This window comes from Stylophora pistillata, chromosome 4, assembly GCF_964205215.1.
Source record: "Stylophora pistillata chromosome 4, jaStyPist1.2, whole genome shotgun sequence".
Taxonomy (NCBI): domain Eukaryota; kingdom Metazoa; phylum Cnidaria; class Anthozoa; order Scleractinia; family Pocilloporidae; genus Stylophora; species Stylophora pistillata.
In genome coordinates this window covers 777,503-800,576 of record NC_142522.1, presented here as the reverse complement: position 1 = coordinate 800,576, position 23,074 = coordinate 777,503, and the positions used below count along the sequence as shown (strand labels likewise).

At 36.6% G+C, this 23,074-nt stretch overlaps 5 protein-coding genes across 13 annotated transcripts in view; 2 read left to right on the top strand and 3 right to left on the bottom strand.

Moving 5' to 3' along the window:
* LOC111325715 (epithelial sodium channel subunit alpha) overlaps positions 1-2,215 on the bottom strand; it is an 8,368-nt gene extending 6,153 nt beyond the window's left edge. Inside the window, exons 1-3 of the mRNA XM_022929943.2 lie at positions 821-2,215; positions 397-508; positions 8-245 (exon numbers count right to left, since the gene is read on the bottom strand). Coding sequence (XP_022785678.2) covers positions 8-245; positions 397-508; positions 821-1,099 — 629 coding nt within the window. The 5' untranslated portion in view covers positions 1,100-2,215. The remainder of the gene's footprint in view (positions 1-7; positions 246-396; positions 509-820) is intronic.
* LOC111344901 (epithelial sodium channel subunit alpha) lies at positions 1,067-16,688 on the top strand. 2 transcript variants are annotated; one of them, XM_022952261.2, is made up of 16 exons: positions 1,067-1,167; positions 10,532-10,711; positions 10,818-11,077; positions 11,642-11,768; positions 11,935-11,979; positions 12,122-12,163; positions 12,344-12,512; positions 12,787-12,920; positions 13,331-13,494; positions 13,894-14,004; positions 14,258-14,372; positions 14,641-14,719; positions 14,955-15,012; positions 15,515-15,579; positions 15,768-15,843; positions 16,195-16,688. In XM_022952261.2, exons 3-16 carry the CDS (start codon positions 10,844-10,846, stop codon positions 16,375-16,377), a joined length of 1,602 nt encoding a protein of 533 aa, XP_022807996.1. In that variant the 5' UTR covers positions 1,067-1,167; positions 10,532-10,711; positions 10,818-10,843; the 3' UTR covers positions 16,378-16,688. The 2 variants fall into 2 exon arrangements, with proteins under 2 accessions (XP_022807996.1, XP_022807936.1); XM_022952201.2 differs by having other exon boundaries at positions 1,068-1,167; positions 12,119-12,163.
* LOC111322122 (epithelial sodium channel subunit alpha) lies at positions 2,329-13,973 on the bottom strand. 4 transcript variants are annotated; one of them, XM_022925528.2, is made up of 15 exons: positions 13,602-13,966; positions 9,017-9,731; positions 8,793-8,916; positions 8,281-8,565; positions 7,777-7,861; positions 7,309-7,486; positions 6,816-6,937; positions 6,344-6,504; positions 6,148-6,261; positions 5,512-5,626; positions 5,210-5,288; positions 5,041-5,098; positions 4,468-4,511; positions 4,175-4,250; positions 2,329-3,629 (listed from the first exon to the last, which is right to left on the bottom strand). In XM_022925528.2, exons 4-15 carry the CDS (start codon positions 8,536-8,538, stop codon positions 3,468-3,470), a joined length of 1,452 nt encoding a protein of 483 aa, XP_022781263.1. In that variant the 5' UTR covers positions 8,539-8,565; positions 8,793-8,916; positions 9,017-9,731; positions 13,602-13,966; the 3' UTR covers positions 2,329-3,467. The 4 variants fall into 4 exon arrangements, with proteins under 4 accessions (XP_022781263.1, XP_022782752.1, XP_088612751.1 ...); XM_022927017.2 differs by having other exon boundaries at positions 8,858-8,916; XM_088756625.1 differs by lacking the exon at positions 6,148-6,261 and having other exon boundaries at positions 13,602-13,973.
* The window catches only part of LOC111344686 (epithelial sodium channel subunit gamma), a 9,604-nt gene continuing 3,016 nt past the window's right edge, over positions 16,487-23,074 (bottom strand). For 2 of the 4 annotated variants that reach the window (XM_088756619.1, XM_022951963.2), the window contains exons 2-13: positions 22,103-22,393; positions 21,586-21,691; positions 20,868-21,171; positions 20,422-20,555; positions 19,623-19,786; positions 19,186-19,296; positions 18,371-18,482; positions 18,072-18,150; positions 17,836-17,893; positions 17,684-17,748; positions 17,455-17,530; positions 16,487-17,307 (exon numbers count right to left, since the gene is read on the bottom strand). In XM_088756619.1, the coding sequence (XP_088612745.1) occupies positions 17,140-17,307; positions 17,455-17,530; positions 17,684-17,748; positions 17,836-17,893; positions 18,072-18,150; positions 18,371-18,482; positions 19,186-19,296; positions 19,623-19,786; positions 20,422-20,555; positions 20,868-21,171; positions 21,586-21,691; positions 22,103-22,384 (1,659 nt within the window). In that variant the 5' untranslated portion in view covers positions 22,385-22,393 and the 3' untranslated portion in view covers positions 16,487-17,139. Of the gene's footprint in view, positions 17,308-17,454; positions 17,531-17,683; positions 17,749-17,835; positions 17,894-18,071; positions 18,151-18,370; positions 18,483-19,185; positions 19,297-19,622; positions 19,787-20,421; positions 20,556-20,867; positions 21,172-21,585; positions 21,692-22,102; positions 22,394-22,799; positions 22,917-23,074 lie in introns of all 4 variants that reach the window. The other 2 variants (XM_022952031.2, XM_022952102.2) reach the window with 2 other exon arrangements.
* The window catches only part of LOC111318820 (epithelial sodium channel subunit beta), a 19,624-nt gene continuing 17,534 nt past the window's right edge, over positions 20,985-23,074 (top strand). Inside the window, exons 1-3 of one of the 2 annotated variants that reach the window (XM_088756622.1) lie at positions 20,985-21,114; positions 21,157-21,194; positions 21,422-21,536. The gene's annotated coding sequence lies outside the window, so the exon portion shown is untranslated. Of the gene's footprint in view, positions 21,115-21,156; positions 21,195-21,413; positions 21,537-23,074 lie in introns of those variants that run through there. The other variant, XM_088756621.1, reaches the window with a different exon arrangement.

The window sequence follows — 23,074 nt, the reverse complement described above, 5'->3', positions numbered from 1 at the left end:
CCCTCACCTGCATGACATTCCTCTAAATGTGCAAGACATGACCATATCACTAAACTGATGTCCCAGCAAAGTAAGAATCTGCACGTCCTCTTTTGCTAAAAACACTGACATTTCCTCTCCACTTTGATATCTCGAATCAAGTTCTTCTGGGTCCTGGAAGTCTTCTTGGCTCCACTCGGTGTCGTCTGTGTTGCTGGTTTCAGATACTTCTTCAGAAGTATCGTTACCCAGCACTTTTGACGAATCTGCAAATAGGACAAAAATCTCAACTTGACAATTCGCACATGTCAGTAGTCATCAGTGAGTGCTGCCAAAGGTAGAGGAAATCTTCTAAAAAATTCTTTGATATATATTTCTTTCTACTTTACATGTATCCAAACGTAATTAATTCCTTACTTTGTGCTTGCAGTTGTTGGACGATTTGCGTGAGCTCTGTATCACCTTTTTGAAATGTGAAGTTCTTCAAAGCATTGAAATTACAAAAGGTTACTGCAGGAAATTCCAGACTCTGATATGATAAAGGTAACTTGCAGTTAGCAACGCATGTTCGTAAACAGTCCTGGAAATATCTTGCCAGATACAATGCCAAAACTTTAATGAACTTCAACCTTAAAACAGAAATCGTTTCTACAAGGTTAGATAGCTATTGTGTTGCTAGCTTCAAAATACCAATGAATTTATTGGGTGTTGGACAGTTGAAGTCCTCATAAGGACAAAAGATCATGAAATTTTGGCGCTTACTTGAAGTAAATTATTCATTTGGATTATAGGATCTTCACTGTTTCTGTCATAAAGGCCATGAATTTCCACTCGGACTTACCGTCTCTGCTTTTACTGTGACTAAGGTTGTCAGCGGTCGCCTCCGATACTTGTCAAACAAAGCGTGTACTTGAATACAAAGCATAGTGACAGCGCCAATAAACAGTAAACTCCAAAACACTTTCCTGACCCAATAACTGACAAAATATATTCTCCCCAGACCGTGCGCTGTTGTACTGTCACAAAACTCCCGAATGACTGAAGTGAAGTTGGATTTGGTTCCACCTGCCTTTTCATCTTCTTGTTTTGCCTCAGGAGCTTCCATATCAACCCTCATCATAAATTGTCCAGAAGTGATTACGACTTCTTTAGGAACACATACAACAAAGAAAATAAGAAGACGAAACAGTATGTAAAATACTTCCTTATCTTGTTAGTTCCGCGAGCATACAGAATTTAATAACTTACAGTGATCTTTGGTTGTTTTGCTGTCTTGTCTATTATATGTAACTGGTCGTTAAGAGTTTTTAATGCCTAAGAGTCTTTTCAAAGTGATATAATTTTTACTGCTACACGTTTCCTAGTATATTAGCGTTAACCCGAATTGTTTTCTATCGAACTTCAATTTATCGGGAAAAGTTTTGAAGAAACCTCCTTTTTTCCAAGCCGGCTTATCACTCTTTCATTTAAACAGTTCGATTTGTTTAAAAAAAGATAAATTTATTACGGCATTATTCTATCACCTTATCAATTTAAACGTTCTTTCCCTCAGACTTTTCTACCTTACTGTAGCTACTTCAGGCTTTTAAACGTACTTTGTTATTTTTATCCTCTACACAGAATAAACGTTTAGAAACCTTCATGGAAATATTTAACAGACCCAACTTACCTTAGCCTTACACTGCACAACCCAGTGCTGCAATAATATAATTACGTAAGGTCAAATCGACTTATCAAATTAGTTGTAACTCGGCGGGGGTCATTCATTTTTGCATTAGTCATCATCCAGTTTAAAAGGTTTTTTGCAAAATATCAATTTTTTAAACTGTGAATGGAAGCAAATTAAAACAAGGGTCGTTGAGATGCACATAACAAAACATACAAAACGAAATTTAGACGATCCGACGGAGACGTCTGATATAGTCTGCATCCAAGGTTACCTGCATCGACGGAGACGTCTGATATAGTCTGCATCCAAGGTTACCTGCATCGACGAAAATTCGGGAATAGTAGGAGATGATGAATGTATTTGCTTCAATTCCCAAAACATGATTACATGACATTGTTTTGAACGGGCTATTTTTCGGTAAACACCTCTATTCTATAATAGGGTAAATTACATCATGCAAGGCTTCAATTCCACAACTAACTGAGTTCATGTGAGTTTGATTGTGATTCTGTTTCATTCATAAACCACCCTCTTATTTCAGTAACGATTTCCGTTCCTTTCTGCTGTTCAGAATTAGAGGGAATTAAGTAAACTGGGTAAGCGTGAAGCAAATGAGATACCATATTTAACAAATTGCAAACAATAATAAAAACTTAATTCAAGCCAGGCCTCACTTATCCTTTAAGCAAATAACTTTATTAGCTTCGTGCAGTGTTTAGGAAAGTTGCATGAATAAATAAGAACGTGAACAAATTGGTTTACAGCATGAACTATAATCGGAATAGAAGGTAATTTGGCCCACTTCCTAAGGATAACGAGTAAATTTGTACTCAATAACCACAATATCAATCCGCGCGTCTTTCATATAAAGTTATCCACTTAGTTCTACTTTCAACAACCTCGTGAATTTCATTTTCAAACAAACTTTTTTAAGAAAATGTTCTGAAAGATGATCCCCTGTGAAGATGATCTCGATTTGCGTTATTGACTTTAAAGTGTAGCTATATGGTGTTTACTCTTCCACTTCAACTAAGTAATAATAATAATAATAATAATAATTTAATATTTATATTGCGCAAATTAACATGAAGATATGATCAAATGCGCATCACAACACTTTTCGGGGGACTTTGGCCAGACTGCATTAGCAGTTTACAAACATTCGAAAGAAACTTTTATTTGAAGATGCCCCCTCCCCCCAATTCCCATTAAAAAGGCCAGACCACATCACAGTAATCTCGTGAGTGGGTTCTTTAACGTCCCCTGCCTAACCAAATTAACAAATTAATAGATGCAGGAGACGGGACCTACGGTTTATTCGTCCTTATCCGAGAAGACTAGAATGTCTAACCATTTCTTGATATTATAGAAAGGTAGCGCATGCTCCTCAGTTATTTTAAGACCTTGAGTGTTGGTCTGGCAGGGGCTCGAACCATCGACCTCGACCTCCCGCACAACAATCCAGCGCTCTAACCAATTGAGCTAACCGGGAGGCGGTTTGCTCGATTGGTTAACTAAGGAAACTTAATCATTATTTACTTATGAACATGTCACCTTAGTAGTTGCCAAAATAAAAAAAAAAACACGTTCTTGCGTTTTGCTCAGTCCTTTTCCTCAGACGTCCATTATTCATCGTTTTAAGATAAAATCGAGTGTCGAATTCATACATTCATTAACAAGTATACAAAAACAGTACTTAAATAATTAAACACGCCAAATAATTACATGTAAGACTTAGCAAACAAGAATATAGAAAAGGGAACGTGACCATTGAAAAGCTGTACAGAAAATCCGAACGTGAGATAGATCACATTTTCGCTCAAGTTTTGGGAGTAACAACAACTTCATTTCTTTTTGTGTATTTCTTAAATGCAAATCGGCAGAGCGTTGTTATCAACTCCAGGAATTCAGCCAAAGTCAGGACAGAAACTCCAACCCAGAGTCCCAATTGACCACCAATGTCTGAAATGAAGCCATCAATCTATAAAAGTGAAAGTCAGGACACCCACATCAGTAAAAAGATAGAAACATCATAGCCAAAGAAGTGAATCGCTGCAATCTTTTTAATGTTGTGGATAGAAGGAGAGGCCGGCGGCTCAGTTTGATACAAAGGGTCTTCTCTCTCTCTCTTTCGTCAGTTCCTTTTATGGATAATTAAGGCCATTGTTACAATATGAATAGCCCTTCCGACGAAGGGCTAACGCTCGAAACGTCAGCTGTTTTAATCATTACGGTGGCCAATTTACCATTTCAACTTTGTTGATATATCCAAATTACACTGTTACAATAGTTATTCCTCATCAAGAACAACACTTGCCTTCTCACAAAGATAATATTTTTAAAACAGCCTTAGTTTGTCACTCTGAATTTGGACACATATCCTTAACTTGTTTTCTTCAACATCGAGATGATGCTTCCATGATTTCACATTACAGCAACTCCCAAAACAGTCCAACTATTTGCCTTTTTCTCTTTTTTTTTTAGTTAAAATGTTCAAATATACTTGTATCGACCCCTGCAGCTTACCGTGTACGATATTGCCTCCTTAATTATTTCTTCTTCAAGTTCTTGATAGAAAACGTGCAGCCTCAGGTTATTTTTTCTAATAATCCAGATAAACAATGTAAGGATTATGAAATATTCTCATCAGCTTCACAGACGGAAGTAAAACTACTGACCCGTGAACAGAATAGTTTCCATCCTTAATTTGTGAGGATAGCAACATCCACATATATTGAACTTCAATGAAATTTAATTATTACTGATTTCATTCCAACTGTCCCAGAAAAAATGATTTTATAGGAAAATACTATACTTACGAATCAAAATCCTCCTCGCTGAATTTGAATTCACTGTCTGTCTCCTAAAGATATTGGTTTTAAAAGTGATCTGACTAATGACCTCACATTTAAGATTTGAAAGCTAAACTGTCAAGTTGATATAACCCTACGCTGTAGATTTCGATGAAAGAAAATTTCCATTGATAAGAGTTTTCCAAGAAACTTTTATTCTCCATTTATAATCATTGAACTTGGTCACATATAATCACATTATTAATTGAAGAGTTTAGGATTTAGTAAGGTAAGTGTATCTTTTTCATATTTCATTTTTAATCTAACCATGTAATTATTGAACTTGGTCACATATAATCACATTATTAATTGAAGAGTTTAGGATTTAGTAAGGTAAGTGTATCTTTTTCATATTTCATTTTTAATCTAACCATAGGCCTTTACTTTTACGAATAAATGCTCTAGTCTGATTGATTGAAATAATAAAAGTTGTCAAGAAATAGCCATTACCGATGTTAAGGATATTGGGCTAAAAAACAAAACAAAAAAACTCAATCGGCCCTTGTCCACACACACATTGCTCCTGATTATTTAAAATACCTTGTATTTCTCAGATGGCCAAACTTCTAAAGAGGTACTCTTTTTTAGTTGCACTGACCTACAGATTGAAAAATACAAAACAAAAATCGTACCCATTGTCTTGAAAATAAATTAATTAGCAAAGAACGTTGACGACAAGATCGACCTTAGAAAGAGCCCCTACTTGTACCTGCAAGGTGGAACACAAGACTCTGCGCACTCATCACCGTTTCCATCAAACGAGAGTTGTTTTCCAAAGATACAGCTCACTGCGAAAGCGAAGAAAATACGTAAGGCATTAATCTTGTAAAATGAACAATCTAAAAGAAACACTACACTTAAGTATGTATTTTAGGCACTGCTGTCAAAGTCCTTTTAGCTATTTAGTTATTAAGACGTTGAGTTTAGTCTGACGCTTTTCGATGCATCAAACTGAAAAAGTAAATACTCTCCTAAAGTTTGAAATGTTTCATTGTAACATTTGCCACTTACGTTGGGTCTCATTCATTAAATTACAAATTTTCTTCAAATCTTGAGTGGGAAATCTGAATTCCATGCATCCACATTTCACTAACTGACTTCTGGCCAGGCAAGATTCTCTGCAAGACTGAAGCTCAGGTGTCAAGTAGCATATCAAGCCATGGATACCTTATAGACTCGCTGCATAAATTAGGTGAATGAATGGATGGATAGACGGACAGATAGAAGGGTGAATCTACCATTGAATCGATCGCTGTACGAGAATTTGGATAAATGGATGGTCGATGGATCATGCATGAATTATGGAGAGAGGGTCATCGGATCAGTGGATTTAAGGATCGTTAGACAAATAAATAGATGAATGGATTATGAATCGAGTTATGGATGGATAAGTGGATTAGTGGAGGAATGGAAGTAGCTAGAATGATACATTGATGAATGGATACATAGTTGCACGAATGCAGGGATGTCAGTTTGAATCGATCGCCATATAGATGGAGAAATAAATTGATTTACGAATCTATGCAACATGCATAGCTACATGTAGGGTATGGATGGAGGAATCAATGCCGAATGAATACAGCATGTAGAGACATATATTGAATGGTTGGGGGAATTTACGAATGGATATGTACATCTTTTACTCACCATTGTCGAGTAAGAGATGTTCAAAATTTCCGTGTATAAATTTTTCTCGGTCAATTTGTCCCCTTCTCTACAACGTTTACCGTCGTTAGCGGGGTCAATTCGTTCAAAGATAGTCTGTAAATGAAGTTTGAAAAAAATAGTAATTCACTATGAAAGGATTGCGTCGGTATCGAGATTCGCCTTTTAGTGTATGTACCTTCTTCAGACCAATCATTGTGCTGAAACCTGGAGCCAAGCTAACTCCACTCTCCAGCGGAAAAGGCATTTGTCCCTGATCTGAGATATCCACTCTTACTCCTGCACCTGATGTGGTATCAAGGTACTCTTGTTGCTGAATATTCATCTCCAACATTAGCCCTTTAAAGCAAGCAGAGTAGAAGACTTGTAATGATCGAACAAGCTCACTCAGTCAAACCATCAGCCATATCTACGATATTCGAGTTCCTCACAAGCCAGTGAATGACGCATAATCACATTACACAATCCAGTTTGATCAGGCAACTACAGCTGCGATGTTATCGTTATCATTACAGTGAGGTGCTTTGTGACATTTTCAAGTTGAGTTACCATCTGAACTGGAGTTTGTCAATGAAACTCCACAAAAATGATTCAAACAATTTTTGTGCATAAGTCCTTCCACGATATGTTCATCTAGCTTCAAATATTACCTTGTGATATTCCAGGTTTGGTTTGGTGAAGAACTGAAGACTTTTGTTTTCCACCTAAATTAAATACGAAGCAATTTCCAAATTTGAAATGCCAAAAGTGTGTCCACAAAGAGGCATCTTCCCTGAAAAGATGACAGATTCTTTAAAACGCTTCGAGAAAACAATTTTTTTGAATTTTTCTCTTATCTTAAGAATAAATATCAAGGATTCTTCTTGAAGATGAAAACTGCCTTAATTTTAGAATGAAACGAAGACGACTTGTGATGATAATTGACGGTAGAAATGTCTAAATATGCCCAACTAAAAATGTTATTTCAAAACTGTTGCGTCTTAAGTACCCAAACTCTAATAGTTCACATGAGGCGGCAAAATGTCTACATTTTGGAAAGAAATCGCTAACAGGTTGGTTTCCACTGTAGATATACCAGTCCTATATAAACCTTACATGGTATCATCGCTAGATGAGCCACTACGATCATTAGCACCAGCGTACCTGCAGGGTATCCCTCTGAAAGTGCAAGACCTTACTAAGTCCTTGAACTGGTGACCCAGTTTGGCGAGAAATGTCTTATTTAATTCAGCTAAACATGCCAGCATGCTCTCTTCTCTCCAGAATTCAGAGTCGTATCCATGGTAGGATACATTTTCCCAAAAGAGACAATTCTTTGGGTCTGTATAGAAATGGTGTAACGTATAGTGTAAACTTCATGAAAATGTGTTAACTTGGTAAAAATGTCCTACTGTTTAAACCAGGCATACTAATATTGTGCTTAATCCTCTAATTGCATCGCAATATATCTAGACAGTTACAGATTTAATTGTAATTATATATAAAAACGATCCAAAAAATAACTTAGAGGTCAGATGGTTAATTATAGTCCGCTTTAAAGTCCTCTTAAATACCCTATGGTCCTACTTAAGCATGGAAAGACATAATTGATAATTTTACGCGAATACTTGCCTTTTATGGATATATTTTGGTTGTAAAGGGAGGAGTTCTTGATGATATTTGCATTGCATATGGTTATCGCTGGAAAATCTAAGCTCTGTAAAAGCAAAAGCACCCATGTTGCCTCTCTTTAATTTGTTAGCACAGAAGTCAGGTTATCAAAAGGTCCAAGAATTACTGTATGGTAATGTATGAAAACGGTTGGTAAAGTGTGCTACTCGGAAACTTTATTCTGGTCAATTTAAAAAGCTAGCGAATGAAACCATTGATTAAGAGTGTTTTATCAGGGGTTTCAAACACCGAGGAAAAGATGGAAGCACGAGGCCGCAGCCGCATGTACGAGTGTTTGATCTGAGATCAAAGCCATGTTTGAAGTCAGATCAAGACCCCTATGATTTTCATCGGAATGCTCATTGGGTATCAAGGTTCATCCATGTGACTCAAATTTGCCTCACTTATCGGCTGTTGCTACCATGAATTATTAATGAATTTGTCAAGCACAGAATCAAAACTTACCAATTTCGATTCTACCTCCATTTCAGTTACGAGAGAATTCGTCCTAAGTCTACCAAAAAGGACATGGAAATGATATGTAAATGCCACAAATGCCCCTATGAATAGAACACTCCAGATGGTTGTTCTTATTCTATTTTTCACAGGTAAAATTCGTCCCAGTCCATGTGCAGTAGTTTCGTTACAAAACTCTTCGAGAATGGAGTTAGTAGGTTTGTTGACTCTGCTTAATTCTCCGACTGTTGTTTCTCCTGTAGCCATCGCTCTAGTTAACGAAGGGTGTATTTACTGGAAATAAAATGATGATATGTAAATTTACAATGTAAATGCTATATTTTCGTGATTAACGAAAAGTCTCGTTAAACAATTCCCTGAGTAGATGTTCATTCTAAGCGATGGTACCTTATTAAAATTTGATATAAATGAAATATGAGAGTGCTACGAATGAACTTCAGAATTTCCTTAACGTTTTGGAGACTAACCCTTTTTTGAAAAAAATATATTAATACTCATACTTCTCTATCATCATCGCCATGTCAGATTTGAGGGGGAAAATGACTCACTGCAGAATCCAACTTACAAATCTGCTCGTAATTGGTTAACAGCTATCCCTTCATCGTTCATAGTATGGGAAAAAATCTATCCAAACCAAAATAGTAACCTAGTTTATTAAAACAATAATGCCAATTAAGGTTCTGTTCTAAGCACATTGTGCGAGGCGTAATATCGATACACTAACCTGTGACTCCTTAAAGAATTCCTGTTTGACTTTCTCCATTCTGATCTTGGCCGATCATGAACGATCTTGCAGCTGTTTGATTTCTCGCTTGTGTACACACAGCAGAGATAATTTTGAATAATTGAGGTTCATACCAATGACTGTTACACTTCAATTGATTTTTCTTGTTTCAATATTCATGCTTTTGTTGTTTTCATTCACAAAGGGAGCTTTGACATTTCAAAACAGTGATAATCATCTTCCTAATCCTTCTTTATTTAGAGAATATTTGTTTTGAGCTGGTTAAAATAGTAAAGAAAACAAACGTGCCAAAAAATGAATTATATCAAACTTGTGTTGCAGGTGATATTTTTTCCAAATTTTTGCTTTGTTGTAGTGTCACTTTACGAATTAAGCTTGCAAAGGTTTGGGGGAGACACTGAAATCATAAGTTAATGGTAAGGCAAAAACGATAAGATTACAAAATAATTTCCTGATATGTAAACTATTCTCTTTGGCATTTATGAGATATGAAACTTGCACTCTTCCAACGTTAACTGTTTCAACGCTTTATAAGAGAAAACGACATGAATAATTGAAATTTCTAAATAAAAGATAATTTCTGACATTTTCTTAATGATGTCGATGTCTATATAGCTTTTCAAAAGTTAATTTGGAAGTAGGTGTTCCAGAGTGTGGTAAAACTCCGAGGAAGCATTAATTGACAACTGACGATCTGTTGACATGTAATTAAAAGAAAACAAAATTAAAAAATAACAATTACGGAGACCCAGCGGAAATTCATATTCTCGCGTCCAAACAAATTCACTTAACGAACTTCAAATACCAAATAAAAAATTATAAAACATCCCACATCACTGCTTTAAAAACCATTTAGTATGGAACCTCGATTCTTACTATGTGATACAAATTTCTCTCTATTTATAAGGAATGAAATTTCTCGAGTGCTTGTAATCGCCTGTGGCTCTAATTAAGTTTTAGGAATGATTGCAACCCACAGTGAATCTTAGGCTGAGATCATGCAAGCCATACATGGTTTCTGTGTATAGTAATCATATTCAAGTCTGATAATTATTAAATGAAACTTTTTATTTTGCTTCAAATCTGAAGATCGGCTGATTAATCTGAGAAGCAGTTTATGACAAAGAGGACAGTTTCAAGAATAAAATAAATTGTAGATTAAATGTAAAAGCAGTTCCTGGCAACGGAATAATATCAAAGTTCAACAAAACGATTGCGTCATTTGCGTCATCAAAGACATACTCAATGAAGATTGTTGACTTTGTTGACAATATTGTTTTTTGAAATCAGGTCTCTTTGAAATTTGAGTGCTTACGTTATTGAAAATTAATGCCTGCTGATTCATGATAAGAATCAGCATGATTCATGATAAGATATCTCTAAAAAAACAATGAACGATTTTAAATTTAATTAACACGTACAGCAGATGAGTAGGAGTTCCCCATAAATATTTACAGGAACTCCCAAAGTCTAAATGATTTTTTTATTGAACAGCAGGTGGAGCCATCATCAGCTTACAGATGACTATCAAGAAACAAATTCTCATTTTAACACGGGCTGTGCAAGCTAAGAAAGCGAGGCTCAAACCGAGGTGGTTCTAAGCATCTTTGCACCTTGCCTACGTAGGTTAAACTTTTACACCTTTAAATGTAGAGGACTGGTCGATTCCATCTGGTAAGAGTCGTTTTCGAACTCTTCATGTCTTTAGAAAATTATATAACCATTGATAATTAGAGCGCAGATCTCCCTACGGTGATGTATTGCTGATCATTTTTCTCAGGCCTTCGTTAGTCGTACCTCGAATAAATGGAGAACAAGAATGACCGTCTTTCTGTTTCGGTACTGCTGTCCGATTTTTTTGGACACACCTCAATGCATGGAGCTGAAAGAATTATAAACTCTCGCGAATGGATCAGAAAAGTCTTGTGGATAATTTTGATGCTGGGTGCGTTAGGTGTTTCATCATGGCAGATACACCAGCTGTACAGTCTTTACCAGAAGCGACCGCTTGCAACTCATATTGACATCGAGCGCGACTCGGTAATAAAACCTTTTTTTTCTTTTTGACATAGAAAATAGAATTTTCCAGAAGGGAAGCTATTAACTTTTCAATCCTTTTTTGCTTCCTCTTCTCCCTTTGTTTGTTTGCTATTTGTTCAAGTGTGTTATGCTTTCACTTCTTCACTCCTTCCTTTCTGGTGTATAATCTATCTAACAACACCAACATAACAATTAAAGGATATTGGTGATCTGAAAAAAGTTTTGATCATCTCAGTTCTTGAAAGATGACTTTCGTCAGTCAAAATTCCTCGTTCATCAACAGGATTGGAGCATTTTGATGTGGATTTGGTCGTCAGGGTAACCCTATATGACGCCATCAAACGTGTTAGTCAGGATTCCAATGTAGCCTTGTAATGCTTGAACGAAGCAAATTCCCCAGGAAAAGCAAAAAGTTCTACCACCCCTTTTCCACTTGTACCACGAAAAAGATGTGTGGCGTGCACGTTCGAGAAGTTAACGAATGCAAGAGAAATTCTGCGTGAAATGCTTGGATATTCTTAACGGTTGTTCAGCTAATCTTTTCTGTTTTCTTATTTAACTTAGGATTTGACGTTCCCTGCCATAACAGTTTGCGACATGAACTCTTTGAGACTCGATCCAGTAAAAGACTGGGAATCTACTGCCGCCAAAGCACTTAGAAGAGAGATGAAAGGAACAGATTGGTTGAACTGTAAGTACAAAAGCGATGCAACTGGCTATTTACTGAGCTATTTAACTTGTAAAGATTAAAACCATCCATATTCGAAAAGAAAATTTTCACCAAAGTACTGTTGTACATGGGGAAAGAGATATTCTAACATTCCAATGAGACTTGAATATTATCATTCTTTCAACAGCAGAACCTGAAGAGGAACATAACGAGGATGATGAAGATGGCGAAAGTAAGTACAAAAGCTAAGTAACAGGAGATTTACTGAACTAGTTAACTTGTAAAGATTAAAAGTGCTCTTGAACTATGGAAAGGAAATGACATAAAGAGAGAGATGTTCAAAAATTCAAACGAGACTTTAATTTTATCAGCAGAACCTGAAGAAAAATATAACGAGGAAGATGAAGATGGCGAAAGTAAGTACAAAAGCGAAGCAACAGGAGATTTACTAAACTAGTTAACTTGTAAAGATTAAAACCGTGCACATTGGAAAAGAAAATTTTCACCAAAGTACTCTTGCACTATGGAAAGGACATGATATAAAGAAATTAATATTTAGAAATTCAAATGAGACTTGAATATTATCATTCTTTCAGAATCAAAACCTGAAGAGGAAGATGACGAGGAAGAGGATGCAAAATTTATAAGGATAGAAAAACTTATGACCAAAATAGCCAAAACAAATATTCATCATGATCTCGCAGAGTTAGGCCATCAGTTTGAAGACTTTATGATTTATTGCTCCTTTCGTGGAATCAACTGTGTGTAAGTCACCCTCTTTATTAATTAAATTCAATATGCTCCCTATTCATAGGTCACGAGTGAATCATCATTCTAAGAATTACTGGAGAATTCAGGTTAAGAATCTTTTAACAAAGATTACGAATTTTAAGCTCATTAGGCAGCTTTTTAACTATTTTTCAAAAGGTCTTTTGCGTATATTACTGACGTTACAGCTCGAAGAGAGAAAATATTTTAAAAAGATCGTAACTCTCCTTCATTAAACGTATTGTAAAATTGCTTTGATCTTTTGATTCAGGAATCATACCAGAAGATACTGGAATCGTTTTTGGCATTATGCATACGGGAATTGCTACATTTTCAATGGAGGATACAATGATCAAGGAGAGAGAACCATATTGTTTAATTCAAGCGAAACGGGCCCATTTTTCGGTTTGTCAGTGTTTGATATTTAGGCCTAATTAATCGAAAGATAGCTTTCCCTCTGATATGCTGTGGAAGTCATTCCCAAATGCTCTCCAAAACTTTTCAAAATAACTAGACATGACTTAATAAAATTAAAGAAGGTAAAAAAGTTTTAGCAGAGTGATTGTTAGTGAAAGATGTTTCATTTTTCGATCAGAGGTAGAAGCCAATCAGAAAGCATTAGCCACAATTTCAACTCCCAACGAGAACGCTTGAAATGTACTTCCCTCGGGATTGGTTGTCTCACTGGCGAAAAAATAAAACATTACTTTTATATTTACGTCTGGTGCTTTGGCAACTCAGTATTTGTTTCATGTATGAATAAAAAAATTTAAAACTTGGGTGGCAATAAGAATTTTCCTTTTTGTCTCATTAAGGGCTTAGTCTTGAGCTAAACATCGAGCAAGGTCAGTACATTGGATCCCTAACACAAGAGGCAGGAGTGCGAATTGACATCTCAGATCAAGGGGAAATGCCATTTCCCCTCGAGAAGGGACTGAGTCTTGCACCAGGATATGCCACATCTATTGGAATGAGGAAGGTTTCATCTGTTGAACATTTGTGAAAGTTATTATTTAAATGAGACTCGCCACCAAAAGCATTACATCCACTCTGAAAGAAAACTGAATTTAATTTCAAATTTCTCACCTATTAAATGCAAATCATATTTCAGATAATCCCCTTTATCCTTTCCTCGTCATCCTCCGCACTTTGTTTGATTAGCTTCTAGTTAGTTTGTTTGTTTGTTTTTCGTTTTTTCCGTGCAAGCAACCATGGAGTCTTAGCTTGATAGTATTACATGATACTTTTCAATGCCATTTCCATCGACCTGTCGAAGCAAAAGGGATATGTGCCAGGCATTCAGAGATAGAAGAAAGCTTTCTTTTTCCTGTGCATATGGAGTTGTCTTCTCATTGAATGCTTATATTCTTTTTTCAAGGTTGTTATTAAACGATCGGATCCTTTTTGGAACAACTCCTGTATGAACGACTCTCCCCCTGACAGCATAAACCTTTACAGAGATACAATGGAAGTGGGCTATTCAACCACTGTATGTGATATTGAATATCTTCATTTTGTTTTTATTGTTTTGCTTTTTTTGCCATTTGGGTTCGGTTTTATTAATTTTCTTCGTAAAATGTTATCCTACAGCTAGTTATCTTCATATGCACTGCTTTATAACTCAACTGATTCAGTGTTCTCAACTGATAATGAAGTAAATCTAAACATACAATCACATCATCCTCCTTCCTGCCCACTTAATCTTTTCTTATTTTTTCCCATTTTTTACTTCATATTTTCAGGCATGCAAAAAGACCTGCTGGGCACGAAAGCAACAAGAAAAGTGCGGATGCGTTGAATACAAATTTCCAAGGCCGAATTCTACACGTTTCTGTGAAACTTCCAATAAAACAGATAGTAAGCAATTCCATGAAATAATTCGTAAGATATTTAAAACGCTATTTCTATGCACCAGTGTCCTTTCTCAAGCACCGAATCCCCTCCTGCCCCTACCTTCCCTGTAAAGAAAAAAAAAGGTTTGCTGTGTTGGCATAGACATAAATTCCTGGGCACGATCCCTTTTTTGAAGGTAACAACGATATCTAAAGTATAAACCTAAATCTTTTGCTCCCAATACATGTACAGCCATATAAGTTTGACGTGATGTCACATTAACTATTTCTAGAAGCATGTGTCAGAAGAGTGATAGACTACTTTAGCAGAGGACATCTGGATTGTTCCCGGTCATGTCCTCCACCTTGCAAGTAAGAAAAAAATATTTACCCAATTTGAATCCTGAAGGCAAACCCAAACTGCAAGTATTCTCAGTCAATAATAAGATGTTTATGTCCAGTTTATTTTTTGTTGATTTGTTTTCCTTGTTGTTTAGTAATTTCTCTAAAAAAAACTTGAACTTCAGTAGGATAACTATTTTAAGTTACTAGATACAATTTTTAGGGCACACTTCATGGTTTCATTTCGAATCTGAATAAATTTTAGGGAGAGCACATTCAAACTTACTACATCTTACTCGTTGTGGCCAACCAACAGTTCGCAGGTTGGTACATTTGGAACTTACATATTCTAAGAAGTATCCTCTATTTTTCTTAATTTTCGAACCGAATTTTTTTTAATTCAACCTTGAAAAAAAAATTTAATTTTCTATTTTTCAGGGTTTTACTTTGTGGAATATCAAATACCCAAATTCCAAGAAGACGTTTTAATTAGCCACTTTACTAAAATGACTTACATCACATGAAAGACTTTTCAGATGTTAATTATATATGTGTGTTATCCTACCAGAGTGTTTATAAATTCATTTCCTTACAACCCATTCTAAGGTCCTTTCAGTTTTCAAAAAATGATAATCTGTGATCAAATCTCTCGATGACTACAAACGCCGTGAATGGTCAATTTAGTAAGTGTGGTCTGAGTGACGTATCCTTGCTTTTTCCTCTTTGATTCGTGTCTAAAGAAACACACGGTCCATAATATACAGCGCGGACCTTAAACTTGGTTAAATAAAAGTGTTACTCGTCTTTTCAATCCACGGTTACTAGCTGTCCTATCAAAAAAAATTGAAGGCAACAAGCAAGGAGGTAGACGGAGGACCCAGTGACTTCAGGTAGAATTACAATCAGATCGTAGATATAATCATTGTATCTATACTTTCCTATCGGAACTCAGTTCACAGCGAAGTCACCGCTAAAATCATGGACGCTAAAATCAAATTACATTGATGATGTTACACATCTAATTCTCAAATCAATAACATGTAAAATGCCTAAGCTTTTAATTGCTTTTTTTTTTTAGGCATAACATTCTCAAAGTAAATGTATTTTTTGAAGAACTGAATTACGAAGTGATTTCGGAGGATCCTGCGTATGAGGTTAGTTATAAATCTGCACATCAATTTCAATATCTGAGAAAATGCGTACGTACCCCTCCCCTCCCCTAAACCATCTTTAACCTAATCTTGTTTTCACTTGATTGTTATTGAGCTTGGGGTGGGGTGGGTGCGAGGTTGACATTGATCCAAATCTGATTATGGATCTGTAACTGACAAGATTACTGGATTGAAATGTGGTATTACCAATTACGATAAGTTGATTATTGAACTCACCAATTGGAAAGCGGTGTAACCAGGCAATCCTATATTTGTGATCAGAGCAGCCATTTTATCTTTTACATACATAATTACTACAAGTGGGATAACCGCAAAAATTTGGTTTGTCTGAAGCTGCCAAGTTTTATGTCAGACCTTGGAGGATCGCTTGGTCTTTGGATAGGAATGTCCGTGTTGACCTTTGCAGAGATCTTGGAACTGATTTTACTTATATGTTATTCTCTGGCTCGAAAGCTGAAAAAGGGAATGGATACCAGGTCAACATCTGTCGCTGTTGAAAAGTTCCAACCAGAGTAATACTACCTACTAGTAGAAAAATGATACCTTAGCGCAGATTTGTGCAGAAAATTAGATATAGCAGTTAGAATGGTGTAAAAGTAGCAAAGCACTGTAAACTAAATAGGACGTAGTTTACATATTTATTGTAGAACTTAAAGGATGAACGGTTGCCTCATTCGCCCCGGAGCCTAAGCATTCTGCTATAAAGAAGACGTAGGGTAGTTTGCTTTGAATGTGGTTTTTTCTTCTAGTGCTATTTTTTTTGTAAACATTGGGATGAATTGAATGAATAGTAAATTATATGGAATAAAACACCAACCGAAAAAACACTACCGGCTGTATTTCCACCTCATTTTGTATGTTATTAACTGCTTTAAGCCCAACAAGAAACTACTTAAGGAAATCTCTCTCTGATTAATGATGTTGAAACTGATAAATGGCTCACATTTCCGCCAATTTCAAATCCTAACCTGCCTCAGCCCATCTAATAACTACTTGAGTTACATATATAAGTTTAAATATATTGTTTTCTAAAAGATACGAAGTCAACATACCTTTTTCAGTTTATTCTAAGAAAAATTTTTTTTTTCTTTCACTTAGGCAGTGATTCTAAATCCCCTTATCCTTTATATGATTCTATTTTTGGAAGCTTTGACGCCCGAGATCAGTGCGTTCTGCATCTTAGCTTATAAAACCCTTGACTGCATATAATAACATATGATTAGGATTATGATTAATGTACGCATGCTTAGTATCATGGTTGCTCTCGATTGAGTTTTTTCAATTCATTTCCATTGTGGTTGACTTGACTTTGCTTCGCGATGTACGCTTTTGGGCAAGATGAGCAAACAATAACATGATGAATTCGATGAACTCAGCTATTGTCAGCACAGAAAAACCGATCCATAAACCAAGCTGGCCACCAATGTCAGACGCGAAATCTGCAATCTGTTAAAACGAGTAAAAAAAAATGATGTTTGATTAAAAACTAATTTGATTAGTGGTTAACTATCGGTACTAGTATGAATATTTCATACCTTGGAAGACTTAAACAGTCAGAAATATGAATGAAATGAGGAAAAGAATTCTACTCACTCCGTATGACTTCTGTTCCTTTATCATTTCAACGTTAAGTTCTTCGAAGAAAATCTGAATCTTTAATACATTTCTTCTGTAAAGATAATGCAGAAATATTGAATGTCAGGAAAGTTTCCTCATTTTCCTAATACATCTCACAGTACCTAAAATAAACTATAAATCGAAGAACTTTATAATTGGGACCCAGCTTTCTCAGAGGAATTTTTGTGGGGAGACTATCTCTCACCTGAGGGAGCCAAAATCTAACCAATCGAATTTCCCGCGCTTAATCAGCTCATCTTGGAAGAATACCTGAAAAAGGAATGTAGTTCGTTTACGTTAACTAATTTGGCTCAAAAACTTGTTTAAAAGCTAATGTAACAAATTGTAATTAGGAACCTCGTAATTTACCGAAGGCCAAACAGCAAGCGATGTACTAATCTTGAACTCTTCCTGGCTGGAAAAAATAATGAATAATTTGTAAGTTAATTTCTGAGGAAAACCTACCATCGAATTCAAGAGAATATGAACTGTCCATATTCTCTTGTCACATTTAATGTGACTAGTGACTGAATGATTAAGTAACGACATCAATTACTACAACTGTCATTTTTACAAAATAGATTCCGTTATACCTGCATGGAGGCGGGCACGAGCTACTGCAATTAAGTTTGTTGTCCCGGTACTGCTTTTGTAACTTGTTGAGACAGCTAACTGCAAATGAGAAAATGGAAACACTGTAAAACAAAGCAAGCGAGCAGTGCACTTATTGTACCCGCTTAGTTGAAGAATAGTTGGCTGTTCTGGATCCATCGCAGATGACTGTGCTGCTCAAAAATATGAAATGATTGTGCGAGATATTATATTAAAAAATCAGTTGGAAACTGAATTCAAAACGTTATTGTGCAAAAGACCATCAGATACGTGAACTTACTAGTAGTTTTATTGGTAATATCACAAACTGGATTTTTATCCACAGGGAATCTGTACTCCATACATCCACACTGCAAAAACTGATTGTTGGCTAAGCATGACTCCTTACAGGCCTGATATTAAAAGGGAGATATTACTTTAATTCATGCCAAAGTAACCTTAACCCTTTAACTCTTATCAGTGATCAAGGCAGAACTTCTCCTTACAATATTTATTCAAAATCAAGAAGAAAAGAGAATAAAAAAAATATAGAAACTAGGTGATTATCGATTGATCCAATACCAAATTCTCCGAACTAATATCATAAGAATTGTATGGCAGACAGTAAGAAAAGAATTGATAATGAGACCTTGCATGACAGTGAAAGAGTTAAGTGTTTGAATAAACGAAAAAAGTGAGACACAGTTACGCTCTCAAACGACGGCTGACTCACCACCCAGTTGTTCGTGCGTGGTACTTTACTGCTATTTTGTGTTTTGATTCGTTTCAGTTGTAGATAATAATTATTTGGTCTCGTTTTCAAGAGAGAAGATGAATATAGCCTACAGAAAGGATGAATAGAAATAGCATCCACCTCTACAACCCTCCTCCCCTCCTCCCCTCCTCCCCTCCTCCCCTCCTCCCCTCCTCCCCTCCTCCCCTCCCCCCCTTATAACCCAATCCAAACCCCACATTAGTGAGATGTGTCTATGAATGACCCAAACGGTCCATAGAATTCATGCTGTGAACATATCCAAAATATTGCTTAATGTCATCGGTCTTTTGATAACAAGGTCAAAAACCAACAGTAGAAATAACTTGTCAGCTCTCACTTACCGTTGATGAGTATGAGGCGTTGAACATTCTGGTGTACAAGTTCGACTTATCAATAGAGGAGTTTTTATGACATCGATTGTCATTAAATGGATCTTGCCTTTCTATCATAACCTACCACAGGAAACAAGGCATTGAAAAGTTATACGAGACCAACAAAAAAAAACATAAGCTACGTTTTCTTTCTTCCTTTTCTTCAGAACAAGGGAGCGATCAAGGAGCTTCAAGGCCTGCGCTATTTTTCGAGAAGAGGTTTTGACATTTTTTTTAAATCGACGGGATCTCGAATTAAAAAGCCTAAGACAGTATCTTCACTTAGAATCTTCGTTTATTCACTTCGTAAAAAAAGAAAACAAAGGCAACTTCCGCTAGATAAGATACACCGATACATCTAAGAGCAACAACTCAGAAATGTCTCATCCATGGTAAAATTATTTTACCTTTCTTAGACCAATTGAAGTGGCGAACCCAACAGGTATGCTCAAGCCCTTCTCCATCGGAAATGGCATATATCCCTGACTTGAAATATCAAGTCTGACACCAGCTTCTGGTGTAAATTTATCGAGGTAGTTGTCTTGTTCCACGTTTACCTCAAGATTCAGTCCTAAATTAAGAGAGGAGAAAGTTACATATTGTAGATTTGTAACCTAGTAGCTGTACCGTGAATGTCCTCGTGATCCAAGCATGTTCCCGAATGAATAAAGGGGGAGGGTTACCAAAGACACTGTGATGCTTCGTCAGTGGGGGATATAACAAGACCATCTGGTTTTATCAACTGAGTTGATAATGTGAATTGGCCACGCCCTAAAGTGATCCTAAACACGTTTCGAGCGTTCGCCCTCCTACATTAGCTCTGACTAAGGGCTAACGCTCGAACCGTCTGCTTTAGAATCTCTTTACCGCGGCCAATTTACATTATCAACTCATTTGATAAAACCAAATTATCTCATTTTAGAGAGATTAGCTGGTTATTTTCTAAGTACTGATCATTATACACTAAGAGAGTGCTTCATCGACTGACTAATGAACCCACCGACTCACTGAATCAGGAATGGGCTGGCTGACTGACTGAGTGACAGACTGATGGAAATACTGACTAGCTGACTAGCTGACTTGCCATTTGACAACCTGATTTTGTGTAATTGAGGAAAACTGGTGAACCGGCTGACGAAAAGAGCAGTTATTTGTCTGTTCCAAAGACCGTGAATCTTTAGCAAACTGAAAAAGGGAGGCACTTACCATGTGTGGGCCCAGCTTTGTTTGACTTAACCACGGGGCCGTTAGATCCCGAGCTTGTCAAACCGCTGTTGAATAGGTAGCAATTGCCGTACTTGTAGTGCCAAAACTTAGTCCAGAAATTTGCTGTGAAATTGCTAAGGGACGAGACATGAAAAAAGGCGAAAATCAGCTCTTCTCATCGCTGCGTCTAAAATATTCGGGCTAATCCAGTTATAGGCACATTTTTCTCTGATACTTCAGTCGCCTTTAACAACTTACCTAAGACCAGAATTAAGAATTCTCATTTGAGAACACAGTTGAGCCATGAAAGCCTTGTTATATCACAATTGTGTAGGCATATTTCTGTTGTCATACGACACAGCAATCATGTCTGGTAGGGCTGGAACTTCTGGTTTTCCTCAGTCTGAGGTAATATTTACATAATTGACGCGGCATGCTACAATTACCTGCAAGAAACGCCGCGATAAGTGCAGGACAAAATCATGTCTTTAAACTGATGACCCAATTTGGAAAGATAATTTTCTTCTTTTCCAGCCAACAAAAGAGAAACCTTTTCACTTTCGAAATATTCTTCATCAAGATAGTTTGGATCTCCCACCTCGTCGTCTCCCCAGTAATCATAATCTTCGTTTTCATTGTATTCATCACCGTAACCTGAAGAAGAGTCTCTTGGGATTGGTGGGGAATCGGTTGGCACCACATCGGCGGTTGCTCGACGTTTTCTAGAGGATGTAGAGTTCGACGATGAATCTAAACATCAATCGGAGGAATTAGTAAGTATTTAGTCAGAAAAATGGCAGCACGCACTGTCCCCTCACGCCAAAAAAATCATGGTGAGAAAATTGATTTTTCAAGGAAAGCATCTTACACAAGTGATCATGAAAGAGCTCAGAGAAAGCTCAGCTCTACTTTCCTTAATTTGAAAAGAGCAGATTTATGTCAGCGCAGTTACCATCCTTCCTGGAACTTTTCACTAACCCTAATTTACTCCTCTCCTCAGTTGTCAGGAATTCTTCTGAGATGTCTGCAAACTCCTCAGAATTACCAGCAAACTGACCTGTCGGCAACCTCGTCAGAGTTTTCAGAGGACAACTATTTTTGTGGAGCCATCTGACGTATGTTAATTATGTTTCTTTTTCCATTTCTATGCTATGTAATTCTTACTTTGCTTCTTAATCGTCTCTTTGAGATCAGTGAAGTTGCTTTCATCAAGAGCGTCGTACTTAATGGCATTGAAGTTGCATAATGTGATAGTGGGAAATGGAAGGCTCTGGAAAAAACACACGGTTAAAGTTATGAAGATTCAAAGTTTGGTAAAAATTAGTCCATTGGAAAAAGGCCAAGGGTAATAATACAGTAGACGAATATTCATTTTGATCCCCAGCTTGATTCTTTTCTTTCTCCTACTGTATGCTTGGTGTATCCATTTTTAATTAGGACTATCATTTACAAACAAGCTAATTCAAGGAATACCATTGAAAGCTGAATATGAAATGAATGAGATGGAAAATAAAAATACAAGAGCATGTCCAGCTAATATACGCCATGATCATAAATTCTCAGCTTGAGAATGGTGCGCACGACAAGACTTTTGGCTACTGTATTTTTTTCTTTCTTTCTCTACCAATTTGTGTTCTTAGAACTTATCTTGTGACTTATTAACTTAGATATTAATCCTTACCGTGTCAGACTGCAGTGACACGAGTGTGACCAATGGTCGACTGCGATATTTCTCTAAGAGCGTCAGAATCTGAAGGCATAACACCACAATGGCTGCAATAAACAACAAACTCCAGAATGCCTTGCGAATCCACTGTTTTGATGACATGATCCTCTCAAAGCCATGCGCTGATGTATAACTACAGAAGTCTTTGGTTAGAGACTTTAAAGTATCCGCGCTCTCCTGGTCCTCTCTCTTTTTCGCCCATCGTTGCTGCTCCATGCCTGCTTTAGGTTGTTTCATTCCTTTTCACTGAAACCAATTAATTCAAAGGGTAAACTGAAGAAAATGCTGATTTCTAGAGCATTTTTGGAGTCTTTGTATGAAATACCAACCATACTCGGGTCTTCGATAATACTGAGGTCTTTGGTCAGTAATACTGTAAAAGATCAGTTTGTTGTAGATATTAATTTGGTTTTATCACCTAAACAAGCCAATTCGAGGAATACCAATAAAAGCTAAATATGAAATAAATGAGGTGAAGAATGGAAATACAAGAATATGTCCAATTAATATATGCCATGATCATAAGTTCACAGCTTGAGAATGACTGCGCGCGACAAGACTGTTGGCTACTATAACTTTTTCTTTCCTTCTCTACCAATTTGTGTTCTTATAACTTATCTCGTGACTTATTCACTTAGATATTAATCCTTACCGTGTCAGACTGCAGTGACAGAAGTGTGACTAGTTGTCGACTGCGGTATTTCTCCAAAAGCATAAGATATACATCAGCGAAACAGGAAGATGACTATGTGACCGATTCCGAGAACACCTTCGCGACGTAGAAGAGAATGACAAGGACGCATCAAAACCAGTCGCTAGACACTTTGATCTACCTAATCATTCTAAGGAGCATATGTCAGTCTACGGTCTTTCCCAATATTTAGGTAGCTCAGAAAGCCAAAAAACTCTTGAATAAAAGTTTTCCTT

What these genes read in the sequence shown, in the direction of transcription:
- LOC111322122 (XM_022925528.2), bottom strand. Translation starts at nt 8,538, where the DNA reads ATGGCTACAGGAGAAACAACAGTCGGAGAATTAAGCAGAGTCAACAAA. An exon ending in ACATCTCTTACTCGACAATG is followed by an intron (nt 5,627 to 6,147) that starts GTGAGTAAAAGA and finishes CCTGAGCTTCAG; the next exon opens with TCTTGCAGAGAATCTTGCCT. An exon ending in TCTTGTGTTCCACCTTGCAG is followed by an intron (nt 5,099 to 5,209) that starts GTACAAGTAGGG and finishes TTCAATCTGTAG; the next exon opens with GTCAGTGCAACTAAAAAAGA.
- LOC111344901 (XM_022952201.2), top strand. Translation starts at nt 10,844, where the DNA reads ATGGAGAACAAGAATGACCGTCTTTCTGTTTCGGTACTGCTGTCCGAT. An exon ending in AAGTGGGCTATTCAACCACT is followed by an intron (nt 14,005 to 14,257) that starts GTATGTGATATT and finishes TCATATTTTCAG; the next exon opens with GCATGCAAAAAGACCTGCTG. An exon ending in GGCCAACCAACAGTTCGCAG is followed by an intron (nt 15,013 to 15,514) that starts GTTGGTACATTT and finishes CACGGTTACTAG; the next exon opens with CTGTCCTATCAAAAAAAATT.